The sequence below is a fragment of the Vipera berus genome (genome assembly GCF_964194415.1).
Source record: "Vipera berus genome assembly, chromosome: 1".
Taxonomy (NCBI): Eukaryota; Metazoa; Chordata; class Lepidosauria; order Squamata; family Viperidae; genus Vipera; species Vipera berus.
Window position 1 is genome coordinate 106,894,403 of NC_138202.1, and position 14,909 is coordinate 106,909,311.

General features: G+C 44.8%; 1 protein-coding gene across 1 annotated transcript in view; it reads right to left on the minus strand.

Annotated features, from left to right (window-relative positions):
- Nucleotides 1-177: 177 nt before the first annotated feature.
- CD81 (CD81 molecule) overlaps nucleotides 178-14,909 on the minus strand; it is an 81,275-nt gene continuing 66,543 nt past the window's right edge. Inside the window, exons 6-8 of the mRNA XM_081313604.1 lie at nucleotides 9,335-9,409; nucleotides 5,099-5,188; nucleotides 178-4,713 (exon numbers count right to left, since the gene is read on the minus strand). Coding sequence (XP_081169730.1) covers nucleotides 4,651-4,713; nucleotides 5,099-5,188; nucleotides 9,335-9,409 — 228 coding nt within the window. The 3' untranslated portion in view covers nucleotides 178-4,650. The remainder of the gene's footprint in view (nucleotides 4,714-5,098; nucleotides 5,189-9,334; nucleotides 9,410-14,909) is intronic.

The following is a 14,909-nucleotide window of genomic DNA, read 5'->3' on the forward strand; positions in this document are numbered from 1 at the left end:
AGATTCAAATGGAAATGGCTAACAGCTATGGCGCCCTTCCTTTGTTTTTTGGCCTATATTTTGGCCTTGTTCTCTGTTCACAGGGCTGACTTTGCTATTGCTATGGAGATGTGAAAGTTGAAGTACTCGGGTGTTATGACGGGCTGGTTGTAAAAAACAGAGTTTCCTAGCACAACACACGCTAGAGAAAATGTTTATTGAAATATCTGAAAGTAAAAAAAAAGCCAAAGAAGAAAAGTTAGCATAGCTTGTGACAGGTTCTCTTATATAAAACAAAACAAAGCATTCAGTTCCATGTTGCCAGCAGCTCAGTTTGGCCTCCCAGTATAGTATACTGACCTTCCACAATGTGGTCCCCTCTAGAGTAATGGATTTCAATTCTTAGAATTCCCCCAACACTACAGAGAGGAAAGGATTGAGAAGGTCTGCCTTCCTTAAATAAGCAGCCTTAAAAGGGAACGTTGATTTTGCACTGGCTTTTCACAAGAGATTTTCTCTCTTTCGTAATTTCTGTTTCCCTCCCACCCTTCCTCAAGCATCTTAAAAAATTAAGACTGAGGCATATCCATATTCTAATTCTGCCAATTTACATTGTATGGGACACACAACCAGGCTGAAATTTCTTAGATCTAACATAAATTCTTGTGAAGATAAAACTTCAGTTTGTTGAACTTGGCTCCAATTGGCATGAAGCCTTCATTCTATCTGCCTTTCATCTCATTTTAGAAATGAACATTTTCGTTTCTCCGCTTTCTTCCAAACATTAGAGCTGTACTGAAAGAGAATTTTTCTATTCCTTCAATCTCAACATAGGCACTTTTATGGCTTAATTTTATGGCAGATGGTACCGCACATGGGATACTTCATTAGCCAATTTATCAGCCAGTTTTTGAATCTGGAAGGCATCTGTGTCTCTTTTGCTAATCTCTCAGCTCTTTGTAGACAGATTAAAGAAACAGATCCTGTCATTATTGAAAAAAGGACTTAGGCACATTTACACAAACAGCAGTTCACACAATACGACTGATCAGAGACTGCATCATTTCAGACAGCATGCATGTGCGTGCTTTGCTAGATAAAGGGGGGGATCTATATACAGGGGGAAAAAACCCCAATATACTAAGCAGAAGCTATCTATCACTTGGTTTTGAATACATGAATTTCACTTCTGTTCATTTGTCAGCTGCAGCTTAAAGTAATTAGTGGATAGCTTGTTTTCCAATGGGATCTTCAATTTCTTTCTAGACTAGATATAATCAATGTGATGTCTTCCAGATGTTTTGGACTGCAACTCCCATTAGACCCAGCACAAAAGCAAAGAATCTTGGGAGTAGAAATTCAAAACAGCTGGAAGACACTTGTTACCCATCTTTGTTGTTGACTAAGCATTACAAACTCCTTGCTTTGGAAATGTTGTGTACACTTATGCTACTCAAGTCAATTTAATTGGCTCAATTTTCTCTTTTTAGAATGGGAATTTGATTTTATGAATCAGACTTCAACTTGTGAACACTTTTACTTGTCTAGTTTGTACTGCTAATCTCCCAGGAGCAAAAGCAACATACTTGCCAATTTTTTTTAAAAAAAATGAAAAGTACAAATAAAAAATCTAACGGTCTCCAACATTACTTGATTTAGAGTAGTATACATTCAATCTATTTCATTTGCTCAAAAAGCATTTTGCTCCTAATAAAAACTTGTAAAAGAGGAAATATCTTGCGAAACATCCCTTGCTTGTCTCCATTTCAAACTATATCTGTTTTTCATCCAAATAGGCAGGTTTTGCCAACAACCTGGAGAAAAACTTCCTTCACTTTCTCTTGGCCTATGAAAATTTATATTGAGCCAGGACATCCAATCATCATCTACACTAGTGTTTCCCAAACTCAGCAACTTTAAGATGTGTAGACCTCAAGCATGCTGGCTGGGGAATTCAGGGAGTTGAAGTCTACACATCTTAAAAGTTGCTAAGTTTGGAAACAATGCTCTATACCACACCTTCTATTTAAAAAGTGTCCTTTGCTCAGAGCTAACTTTTTGTCCTAATAATCAATGCCCTTGATCCATTTCAGTTGCTAGAGGACAGAGTAACTAACTTTCAAAGGAGAACTCTGGCTGCTTACATATCACCAACTGAACACTGAACAATATTCAAATACAATATAGGAAAAACAAGACAGACTATTTAGTTGTACATTTACACACATTTCTCATGGACACCCAATAAAAGGCTGTGAGTTACATATATCCATTCTGTACTCTGGTAATCCCAATGCACATGCACACACAATATATGTATGTAGATAAAATGCACATGCACAGCTGATACATAGGATTTGTACATGTAGTGTAGTCTATTATACTGGACCATGTAACCCCAAAGCCTTTGAAAACTGGTAGAATCGCTTTTGCTTCTAGTGCATGCAAAGTGGACATTCAGGGCAGTGTTGCTTTAAGGCTATTTCTAAGGCTAAAAGATGTCTTCCTTATTTCCTGCGAGCATAATCAGCAAGACTCTTGAGACATAAGTTTTCTAAGGATGCCAGAAACAAAATGTTTTTGATTTGGGACAGATATTTAAAGAGCTGCGATGGAGGAACCGAATCTGGTTGCCGCTCTACGCCAGAAAGTGAGGAGGAGAAGAGGGAGTGTGGTGGGACTGAGAGAGAAATAAATGTCTAATCAGCAGATTAGTTTTTCTGATCTGTCTTGTACACCCTGAGATTCTAATTTACATAGATTGTTATATTTGCTTCACCTGCCTAAAGGGAAAACTAGTTTTTATCCCAAATAATTTACCTTAAAAAAAGACAAGAATATAGCCAGGGAGGCAGTTAAGTCCCCCACCCCCTTGCTCTTTCAATAGGAAGAGACTGGTATTTTTAACTTTAGAATTGTCTTCCTTTTAGGTAAATGTGGGTTGATTTGGCTCACATTCAGCTCATTTGTTCCAACTACTATTTTAAAGGACACTGAATCTACGGTACTGTAGCTGATGTGGTACAGCAGAAGAAACCAAGATTAAAATGATTTCTTCAAGAACAGTATGAAAACATGGCCATTCTATGGCACATGTGACACTGCCGTGAATATTCCCTGATATGGGACCTTCCAGATGTATTGGACAACAATACCAATTGTCCCAGGTGACTTTTTAAACATCTGGAGTTAACAGAAATGGGGAAAGAACAAAACAATTTCCAGTTTTGCAGTAAGGATGGATAAGTGGAGAAGAATGGTCAGAAATCATAAGCAAATCAAAGAGAAGATCATTTTGTGAGCTCTCAGCTGGATAGATATGAAAAAGATATCTGTCTGGAAACGTGATGGACGAGGCTAGGAATTCTGGAAAACTGCCCAGCTTATAGTTTTCTTGTTCTATTTCTGGTGTGTGGAGATGAAAGAACACAGGGATCTGCAAGGGGTGGGACAAATGATGAAATGCATGTCATGATGCAAAAACCTTGTGTTTGGGGTACTTGTGTCCGATGCCAGAACATAAGTATGAAAGGCTTAGGTTTGCACTGTGACTATGCAATTTAAAAAAATATTTCTTTGTCATCACAATTTATATAGGTTGCCTATTCAAAGTTTTATTTGTGGGGTTCATGCTCCTATATATCTTAAGGGATATTATCTAGTTTTATTAAAGTCTTTTCAATGACACAGAATAGTTCCTTCTTTAAAAACTTACAAATAACATTTAAGGAACAGGCTTCCAGAAATTATTTAACTGCTTTCCCCCAATAATTATTTTTGGCATTAGAATACTACACATTTATCAAGCAAAGGTTAGGCAATATTTGTAGCAGAAGTAATTATGTAAGCAATGTGGGTGTTAAGATATTGAAAGAGTGTATATTCCATTATTAGACCTACCTCTAAAAAAGAGAGAGTTATATCAAAATTAAGAGACCAGGTTGTGGGCTAAATCTTCCTTTCTGTAAATTAGTATCTTCTGAAGACTTGTCTGTGATTTGGATCCTTGCTTTGTCTCCAGGAAACATAATGGACATCAAGGTAATAGATTTATGCAAATTGGTTAAAAGTCTTTTTAATGAAAATGGGGGTTGTTATTATTATAAAAAATATTGACAAATGTGCATGTTTAGTAACAGAATAGCAAAACACTTTAATTCTGCTCAGGGACTCTTGTACACCTATGCTCACGTATTTAGTCCAAGAATCCAAGAGTTCTTATAATCAAGACAAAAAAGTTGGAACAGGAAGCTTTTACTTTATCTCCACCAGAGGACAAAATAAAGCAAAAACTTTCCACGTTCCTCATAAGGATAAACCCCTTGAAGAATAAATTCTTAAACTCCATCTTGATCAAACGGGAACAATGGCTGAAAAGAGGGAGAGAAAGGCTATTTTTGATAAAGGCTGGGAACCACCAACATGATAGCTTTTTTTAAACCCATAAACTGGTATGCAACTAATTTTGCCACAAATATACAGAAAACTCCCCTTTCCCCCATCCCTTAAAATGAACAAGAAGACTTCCAAGTAAGAATGATATGCTCTGTAAGATAATATCTGAAAAGTTATATACATAAATTTCTTTGTTTTTGTTACAAGTGTCTCCTGATCAGGCAGTGGCACTTCCGGTCTTGTTGGCACCACCTCTTTGCACTCGTCTTCCTCTTCTCAATAGACAGAACTGTTCCTAATGCCACAGCACAGCACCATGCTCAGGATCATTTCAAAGATCTGCAGGCCGAGAAAGAAAAGATGAGCACAATGAGACTCCAGCCACGTTAGACCTGCAGGCAATCCCTCACTTTATTTCTTCTTAGCAAGACTGAATATTATTCAGTGAAGATGGAAATATCTCTTTTGAATGTCATTTTTGCTTTCCAAGTTTATTCTTGGCAACAAGTTCATCAGTTTCATTGCCGCCTTTCATCTTGGTAATAAACTCCCTTCCCCCATCCAAAACCACAAACTTGATGAACAAGATAATACATGCTTGGAAGGTCAAGCTTTCTCATTTTTTTAAACTCCCAATGTCCAGCTACACACAATTCCTGAATGTGTGGCAATGTCTTTTGCTCTTTGGGAACATTCTACTGTACACAATACAGTCAGCACTTACCATGATTACTGCCACTACTATGGCAGTAATGCCAATCACGTACAGCTTTCCAGAGAACAGCTCATCAATTTTAGCATGACAAGTGCTTACCTGAAATAAAAGGGTACAGATTTATTTATTAAATTTTAAGTATTGCTGTGGGCAATTCACAATTTAAAACATGCAACAATAAGAAAATACGATACAAGTAAACAAAACCAATATCTTTCTGAAAAATAAAACTATATAGACAAAAACACAACTAGCAAGGGGACAGTACCCATGTTGCCCCAAGATCTTGGAGAGCAACCAGGTTTTCAAAGACATCATGAATATTTTAAGAGCTACATGAATCTCGGGGGTGATTTCCAGAGATCAGGCTCTGCAATAGAGAAGACGCACAACCTGGCTCTTGATAAAGGGCACTGTTTAATCAAAAGTGTGCCAACTCTGCTAGTTTTTGTCTGATGGGCAGAAACTATGGGAGATACACAGTTCCTCAGCTATCCTGGCCCTGATGTCATCTAGAGCTTTACACATGCATCTTGAATTGAACGTGGAAGCACCCCAGTATAGCTCACAAGGCAATGATGGGCACAATGAGGTATGCCCATCTGTCTATGCCACTGCATTCATCAGTTGGAGCATGAAGGGAGTCTTCAAGGTCAGCATCATGTAGTCCACACTGCAGCAATCAAACTGCAAACTGACCAGGGGATGAGTGATCATCTGAATCTCTTGATCAGGAAGGAGCATGTGGCCCTTAAGTTGAGCAAATTTTTCTTGGCCACAGCTGCCACCTATACTTTAATCAGGAGATATGAGTCCAAGGTGATCTCCAGATTGTGCATTAATTTTGAACAAGGATACCTAATCCAAGATTGAAGCTGGAGAATCCCTAGATCTCGGGTAACCTTAATATCCACAGCTACTAGTCTTGGTAGGAATAAGTAGGAACTGGTTTAGTTTCAAGATGTTGGGACAAGACTTTAACAGCATAATTTGACTAACCTGGAGCCAAGAGATAAAAATGGCTATCATCAGCATATTGATATTGAACCTTGAATTGGCAGATGATCTCACTTAATGTTTTTGTGAATTTCTTGGTCATCATAACTGTTCTGGATTAACTCCATATTGAAGAGATGGAGACAGAACTCTCGTTTTTATTCCCGCCCATCCCAGAGTCACAAGAATAGGGTAGCAGTTCAAGCTGAGTACTAACACCAATCCAGATTACAGAAAAATTGGCCAAGAAAAAGAGAGAAAGACAAATCCTAAACTGTTTTGAAAACTTGTATTATGGAAGCTTTTGTATCCTCCTCCTCCTCCTAGCCTGCCTTTTCTGAATTCAAATCTAAGTGTATCCTTCTTTTGCCATGGGGCAAGCTAATTGAAAGGAATATGAAGAGACATTACTAGCCAGCCTTCCTTCCTTCCTTCCTTCCTTCCTTCTCAACAGAACAATTCAAATCAATTACCTCCTTTGGACAAGAGGACATCTTGGAAGAAAATTAATTTTAAGCACATCATTAATAGAAGTGGGGTTTGTTTCAAAACTGTTTTAAAATAAACCTCTTAATCTAACTTGTGTATGCCTAAACTTAATCTTACAGGCAACCATGAAAACAGAATACCATCTTGGTATTTAAAAGTTTATGAGCTTACTGTTCTCCCCCTCACCCCAATCCACTTTTGCAGCATGATAAATCACACCACCTAAAATAGCATGGAGCATTGAAAACGATTCCACATGAATGTGTTTTGCTCCATATTTAAACCAAAATTCATGAAAAAACATGCATATCTTGCACTGAATTGGAACCTCCTGAAATTTAAGTTGGAGCTATTCTGCACATCCCTACTTTGTACCACTACAACTTTAACCCAGAACCTCACTGAACTCTGCCACTTAGACTCACTTAAAATTCTAACTGTAGCAATGGAAGATGTTAAGGCAGGAGTCATACCACAACAACTGCTAGTACTGCAAAGTAAACAAGATAACTAGAGAAATCACATAGAAGACGGCTTTTGGAATTTTTCTCAGTCCCTTTATTAGCAATGGCTACAAGAGGTGTCTGTATTTTTTCTGTATAACTAAGTAAAATGCTGCACTTATATACAGTATACAGTTGCAAGAAAAAGTATGTGAACCCTTTGGGATTACGTGGAGTTTTGCATGAATTGGCCATAAAATGCGCTCTAAACGTCATGTAAGTCACAACAATAGAAAAACACAGTCTGCTTAAAATAATACTACACAAACATTAGCTGTTGTCATGTTTTAATTGAACATAAGATGGAAACATTCACAGTGCAGGGTGGAAAAAGTATGTGAACCTTTGGACTTAATAACTGGTTGACCCTCCTTTGGCAGCAATAACCTCAACCAAACGTTTCCTGTAGTTGCAGATCAGACCTGCACAACGATCTGGAGTAATTTTGGACCACTCCTCTGCACAAAACTGTTTCAGTGTAGCAATATTTTTGGGATGTCTGGTGTGAATCGCTCTCTTAAGGTCATGCCACAGCATTTCAATCGGGTTGAGGTCAGGACTCTGACTGGGCCACTCCAGAAGGCATATTCTGTTCTGTTGAAGCCATTGTTTTGTTGAATTACTTGTATGATTTGGGTCATTGTCCTGTTACATCACCCATCCTCTGTGGAGCTTCAGTTGGCGGACAGATGGTCGTACGTTTTCCTGAAAAATGTCCTGATAAACTCTGGAATTCATTTTCCCATCAATGACAACAATCCGTCCAGGCCCTGAGGCAGCAAAGCAGCCCCAAACCATGATGCTCCCTCCGCCATGTTTTACAGTGGGGATGAGGTTTTGATGTTGGTGTGCTGTGCCTTTTTTTCTCCACACAGTGTTGTGTTTTTCCCAAACAACTCAATTTTGGTTTCATCTGTCCACAGTATATTTTGCCAGTAGTGCTGTGGAACATCCAGGTGCTCTTTTGCAAACTTCAAATGTGCTGCAGTATTTTTTTTTTTTTTTGGACAGCAATGGCTTCCTCCGTGGTGTCCTCCCATGTCCTCCATTCTTGTTTAATGTTTTCCTTATTGTAGATGTGTCAACAAAAATGTTAGCAGGTGCCAGAGATTTCTGTAGGTTTTTAGCTGACACTCTAGGATTCATCTTTACCTCATTAAGCATTATGCGCTGTGCTCTTACAGTCATTTTTACAGGACGACCACGCCTAGGGAGAATAGCAACAGTGCTAAACTTTCTCCATTTGTAGACTGTCTTACCGTGGACACATGAACATCAAGGCTTTTGGAGATACTTTTGTAACCCTTTCCAGCTTCATGCAAGTCAACAATTCTTGATCGTAGGTCTTCTGAGAGCTCTTTTCTGCGAGGCATGGTTCACATCAGACAGTGCTTCTTGAGACCAGTAAACCCAAAACAGGTGTGTGTTTTTAAAGGGCAGGACAGCTATCAGCAACACATCTAATATCATCACACTGGTTGGAGTCAAGGTTGGCTCACTCCTGGCTCCAATTAGCTCTTGGAGAAGTCATTAGGCTAGGGGTTCACATACTTTTTCCACCCTGCACTGTGAATGTTTCCATCTTATGTTCAATTAAAACATGACAACAGCTAATGTTTGTGTAGTATTATTTTAAGCAGACTGTGTTTTTCTATTGTTGTGACTTACATGACGTTTAGAGCGCATTTTATGGCCAATTCATGCAAAACTCCACGTAATCCCAAAGGGTTCACATACTTTTTCTTGCAACTGTATGTGGCTTTTTGCATCTGAATGCAGATGCTCTGGCTCACATCACTTGGAAGGGGGAGGACTTAGAAAGGAAGTGTCATCAATTTCCAAGGAGTTCCCCAAATTCCTGCCCCATGGGATGTGCTGGGTGATTGGATCAGACCATTTTCAAACTCAATCTCATTACCATCAGCTTCACCCATCGTATAAATTTGGTCTCATTCAGCTCAAATGCCAGACAGCTATCCTGCTGACAGGCAGCCAATTAGACAAGAATACTAAGCCTGTTTACATGATTTATTTCCAGCATTTTGAGTTGGAAAGAATAAAATGGTGTAGTGACACATTTGTCCCAATCAATTTGCTGTATTGAAAAAATGGATATATCTTATCTTTTAATAGGTGCAGGAAGTTATCTTATATATATATATATATATATATATATATATATATATATATATATATATATATATATATATATATATATATATATATATAAATATAAACATATAGATGATTTTCTTACTTTTGTTACTTCTCCTAGAGTGCATTCCTGGATGACCCAAGATAAAGCTAAGGAATCTCTGCCACAGCACTTTAGCTAGAAGGATGGGGATGGTGGAAGAGAGAGAAAAAGAAAAAAATAATTCTAGATATTTTCTACAAATATTTCAAATTACTTCCCCCCCCCAAAGATTCCAGTTTGCATCCTATGGTGCTTGATACCTGAACTTTCCTCCTATTACTCATCATCTGCAGTGAATTTGTACAATATAATGCAGGGATAAAGGGGAGGTTGTGTATCAGAATCATTATAAAAGAAAGCTTTCAACCAGGAAGAAAACCAAATCACTTGATTCTCAAAACTCTCAAAAGGCCAGAATATCAAAAACAGGCAATCCGTTCCCAGAAAATAATTTTTAAGCTAAGACCATAATGAAGAAGAGCAGATTTTCCTCTTCCTTTTTTATAAATAGATCACCATGCCATTAGAGGCAGCCTAATGAAAACGAAGATTTGTGATTACAGGTAGTCCTCAACGTACAACCACAATTGAGCTCAAAACGTCTGTTGCTAAGTGAGACATTTGTTAAATGCCCCATTTTACGATCAGGGCTCAGAGGGCGCTAGCTTGACGGAACAGCCTCAGCCAGGTCGATCGGATGAGCAACAGGCTGAGGCTGAGCATGGTGAGCACAGCTGCAATGAGTTGGACAGGAAGCTCCAGGCGAGGGCCTGCAGCAACTGGCAAATGTTAGTGATGAGGAGGAGGTGGAGTCCACACCTCCGCCCAATCCAAGGACGCATAGGGTGGAGAGGAGGCAGGCGTTACACCAGTCGGCCAGACTACTTGCGAGGAGGCAACCTCTCCCCTCGTGAAGGGCCGTTCCGGAGTTGCCTATTTAATCCTGCCCTAAGAACTTGAGCGTTGCTTGCCTTGTGTGCACATGCTTGTATCTAGACCCATTTGCTTCGTGGGCTGTTTCGTTAGACCCAGTGAACTCTTGCAGTGCCAAGCCCGGACTTCAAACCTGTACACTGTGGGTGCTCCCTGCAAACTTCTTGGTGTGTGTGTGTTTGTTTGTGTGTGTGTTGAATAAACATCTTTGGAACACTTACTGTGTTGGTGGGGGGAGAAGGGCAGCATACCATCTAAGGACAACTCCTAGATAAGAACAGGTTGCCTATTACTAAAAATGGTACATGGCATTGAGCCGATTAACTGCTGAAGCCGTGCAATGCTTTCAGGAACCACTGAAGCCACATGTTTTTAATATACCGTATATACTTGAGTATAAGCCGAATTTTTCAGCCCACTTTTTGGGCTGAAAAATTCCACTTCGGCTTATACTCCAGTCAACAAAAAAAACTTACCGAGGACTTGTGCGCGGCCGAGGCTTTGGTGCTTCCGGGATCGCCCGCACCTCTCCCAAGCCACCGCCGTCCGAGACCTGCCGAAGTTTGGGGAGGTTTGGGGAGGTGCGCGCGCACCTCCCCAAACTCCGCGCCTTGCCTGCCTGCTTCTTTCCGCAGCGGAAAGAAGCAGGCAGGCAGGGCGCGGAGGAACGGAGACTTGCCGACGTTTGGGGAGGTTTGGGCGCCTCCCCAAACCTCGGCAGGTCTCCGTTCCTCCGCGCAGACCTGCCGACGTTTGGGGAGGTTTGGGCGCCTCCCCAAACCTCCCCAAACGTCGGCAGGTCTCCGTTCCTCCTGCCGACCTTTGGGGAGGTTTGGGCGCCTCCCCAAACCTCCCCAAACCTCGGCAGGTCTCCGTTCCTCCTGCCGACCTTTGGGGAGGTTTGGGCGCCTCCCCAAACCTCCCCAGGTCTCCGTTCCTCCTGCCGACCTTTGGGGAGGTTTGGGCGCCTCCCCAAACCTCGGCAGGTCTCCGTTCCTCCTGCCGACCTTTGGGGAGGTTTGGGCGCCTCCCCAAACCTCGGCAGGTCTCCGTTCCTGTTTGGGGAGGTTTGGGCGCCTCCCCAAACCTCCCCAAACCTCGGCAGGTCTCCGTTCCTCCGCGCAGACCTGCCGACCTTTGGGGAGGTTTGGGCGCCTCCCCAAACGTCCCCAAACCTCGGCAGGTCTCCGTTCCTGTTTGGGGAGGTTTGGGCGCCTCCCCAAACCTCCCCAAACCTCGGCAGGTCTCCGTTCCTCCGCGCAGACCTGCCGACCTTTGGGGAGGTTTGGGCGCCTCCCCAAACCTCGGCAGGTCTCCGTTCCTGTTTGGGGAGGTTTGGGCGCCTCCCCAAACCTCGGCAGGTCTCCGTTCCTCCGCGCAGACCTGCCGACCTTTGGGGAGGTTTGGGCGCCTCCCCAAACGTCCCCAAACCTCGGCAGGTCTCCGTTCCTGTTTGGGGAGGTTTGGGCGCCTCCCCAAACCTCCCCAAACCTCGGCAGGTCTCCGTTCCTCCGCGCAGACCTGCCGACCTTTGGGGAGGTTTGGGCGCCTCCCCAAACGTCCCCAAACCTCGGCAGGTCTCCGTTCCTGTTTGGGGAGGTTTGGGCGCCTCCCCAAACCTCCCCAAACCTCGGCAGGTCTCCGTTCCTCCGCGCAGACCTGCCGACCTTTGGGGAGGTTTGGGCGCCTCCCCAAACGTCCCCAAACCTCGGCAGGTCTCCGTTCCTGTTTGGGGAGGTTTGGGCGCCTCCCCAAACCTCCCCAAACCTCGGCAGGTCTCCGTTCCTCCGCGCAGACCTGCCGACCTTTGGGGAGGTTTGGGCGCCTCCCCAAACGTCCCCAAACCTCGGCAGGTCTCCGTTCCTGTTTGGGGAGGTTTGGGCGCCTCCCCAAACGTCCCCAAACCTCGGCAGGTCTCCGTTCCTCCGCGCAGACCTGCCGACCTTTGGGGAGGTTTGGGCGCCTCCCCAAACCTCCCCAAACCTCGGCAGGTCTCCGTTCCTGTTTGGGGAGGTTTGGGCGCCTCCCCAAACCTCCCCAAACCTCGGCAGGTCTCCGTTCCTCCGCGCAGACCTGCCGACCTTTGGGGAGGTTTGGGCGCCTCCCCAAACGTCCCCAAACCTCGGCAGGTCTCCGTTCCTGTTTGGGGAGGTTTGGGCGCCTCCCCAAACCTCCCCAAACCTCGGCAGGTCTCCGTTCCTCCGCGCAGACCTGCTGACCTTTGGGGAGGTTTGGGCGCCTCCCCAAACGTCCCCAAACCTCGGCAGGTCTCCGTTCCTGTTTGGGGAGGTTTGGGCGCCTCCCCAAACGTCCCCAAACCTCGGCAGGTCTCCGTTCCTCCGCGCAGACCTGCCGACCTTTGGGGAGGTTTGGGCGCCTCCCCAAACCTCCCCAAACCTCGGCAGGTCTCCGTTCTTCCTGCCGACCTTTGGGGAGGTATGGGCGCCTCCCCAAACCTCCCCAAACGTCGGCAGGTCTGCGCGGAGGAACGGAGACCTGCCGAGGTTTGGGGAGGTTTGGGGAGGCGCCCAAACCTCCCCAAACAGGAACGGAGACCTGCCGAGGTTTGGGGAGGTTTGGGGAGGCGCCCAAACCTCCCCAAAGGTCGGCAGGTCTGCGCGGAGGAACGGAGACCTGCCGAGGTTTGGGGAGGTTTGGGGAGGCGCCCAAACCTCCCCAAACAGGAACGGAGACCTGCCGAGGTTTGGGGACGTTTGGGGAGGCGCCCAAACCTCCCCAAAGGTCGGCAGGTCTGCGCGGAGGAACGGAGACCTGCCGAGGTTTGGGGAGGTTTGGGGAGGCGCCCAAACCTCCCCAAACAGGAACGGAGACCTGCCGAGGTTTGGGGACGTTTGGGGAGGCGCCCAAACCTCCCCAAAGGTCGGCAGGTCTGCGCGGAGGAACGGAGACCTGCCGAGGTTTGGGGAGGCGCCCAAACCTCCCCAAACAGGAACGGAGACCTGCCGAGGTTTGGGGACGTTTGGGGAGGCGCCCAAACCTCCCCAAAGGTCGGCAGGTCTGCGCGGAGGAACGGAGACCTGCCGAGGTTTGGGGAGGTTTGGGGAGGCGCCCAAACCTCCCCAAACAGGAACGGAGACCTGCCGAGGTTTGGGGACGTTTGGGGAGGCGCCTAAACCTCCCCAAAGGTCGGCAGGTCTGCGCGGAGGAACGGAGACCTGCCGAGGTTTGGGGAGGTTTGGGGAGGCGCCCAAACCTCCCCAAACAGGAACGGAGACCTGCCGAGGTTTGGGGAGGTTTGGGGAGGCGCCCAAACCTCCCCAAACGTCGGCAGGTCTGCGCGGAGGAACGGAGACCTGCCGAGGTTTGGGGAGGTTTGGGGAGGCGCCCAAACCTCCCCAAACAGGAACGGAGACCTGCCGAGGTTTGGGGACGTTTGGGGAGGCGCCCAAACCTCCCCAAAGGTCGGCAGGTCTGCGCGGAGGAACGGAGACCTGCCGAGGTTTGGGGAGGCGCCCAAACCTCCCCAAAGGTCGGCAGGAGGAACGGAGACTTGCCGAGGTTTGGGGAGGCGCCCAAACCTCCCCAAAGGTCGGCAGGAGGAACGGAGACCTGCCGAGGTTTGGGGAGGTTTGGGGAGGCGCCCAAACCTCCCCAAAGGTCGGCAGGAGGAACGGAGACCTGCCGACGTTTGGGGAGGTTTGGGGAGGCGCCCAAACCTCCCCAAAGGTCGGCAGGAGGAACGGAGACCTGCCGACGAGCCGCGGCCACACAGGGTATTCCTGTGTATTCAGGCTTGCAGAACGGCGGATCGGCTTATACTCGAGTCAATAACTTTTTCCAGTTTTGGGGGGTGAAATTGGGGGTCTCGGCTTATACTCGAGTCGGCTTATACTCAAGTATATACGGTAGTGCCTGTTTTCAGTGGTTCCTGAAAGCACTGTGTGGCATCAGGGGGTCACTGGTTCAAGGAAGATGCCATCTGCCATTTTCAGGAATAGGCTAAGCACAAATTCTTTAGGAGAAGGGATGGCAGAACTTGGGGGTATCTGCCTAGAATCCCTACAAGCTCCTTGAGTGTTGTAGATTTTTATCTACCTCTAAGCAGGTGCCAACCATTAGTTGAGAGGATTCCTGTGCATAGGGTTTTAATGATAAATCTGTTTAATTGATCCTTCATGTGTGGTCTTTTGGGCTTGACAAATTTGAGTTAAATACTAAGTTAGAAACTGGATTTGTTCTTTACCCGGGGGCTGCCTGTATACATTTGGAGGGCTTATGTAAACTTCATTGTGGCTGGGAAATGTAATATATTTTGAAAATGCAGTTTGTCCTTAAATGAAACATGCAATAAGAAAAAATGCATAGATACAGAGGCAGCTATGCGGAATTATTCATACAAATTGTGTAGAATACTTTATAAATTGCTAACAAGTATGTACAAAATCCAGTAATAACTATTCTTGTTCACTTGTTTTAAAAATTAACTTTCCGTGGCAATGACCTTGAAAAGACTCCCCAAAGCCACACAGTCCTACTGTGAATTGTTGAGCATTTTCTCCTTTGAATTTCATTGTACCACATATAAATTATACTCTTTCTTACATTTTGATTCCTTCTGGACATGTGACTCCAAGTGTTGTCCATGTAAGCCTCAAATCTAGTTAAATTGCTTCACCACACTGTCATTAGCGAGGAAGGAACTTTCTATGTATGTGTCCTACTATTTTTTGATTACAACTAC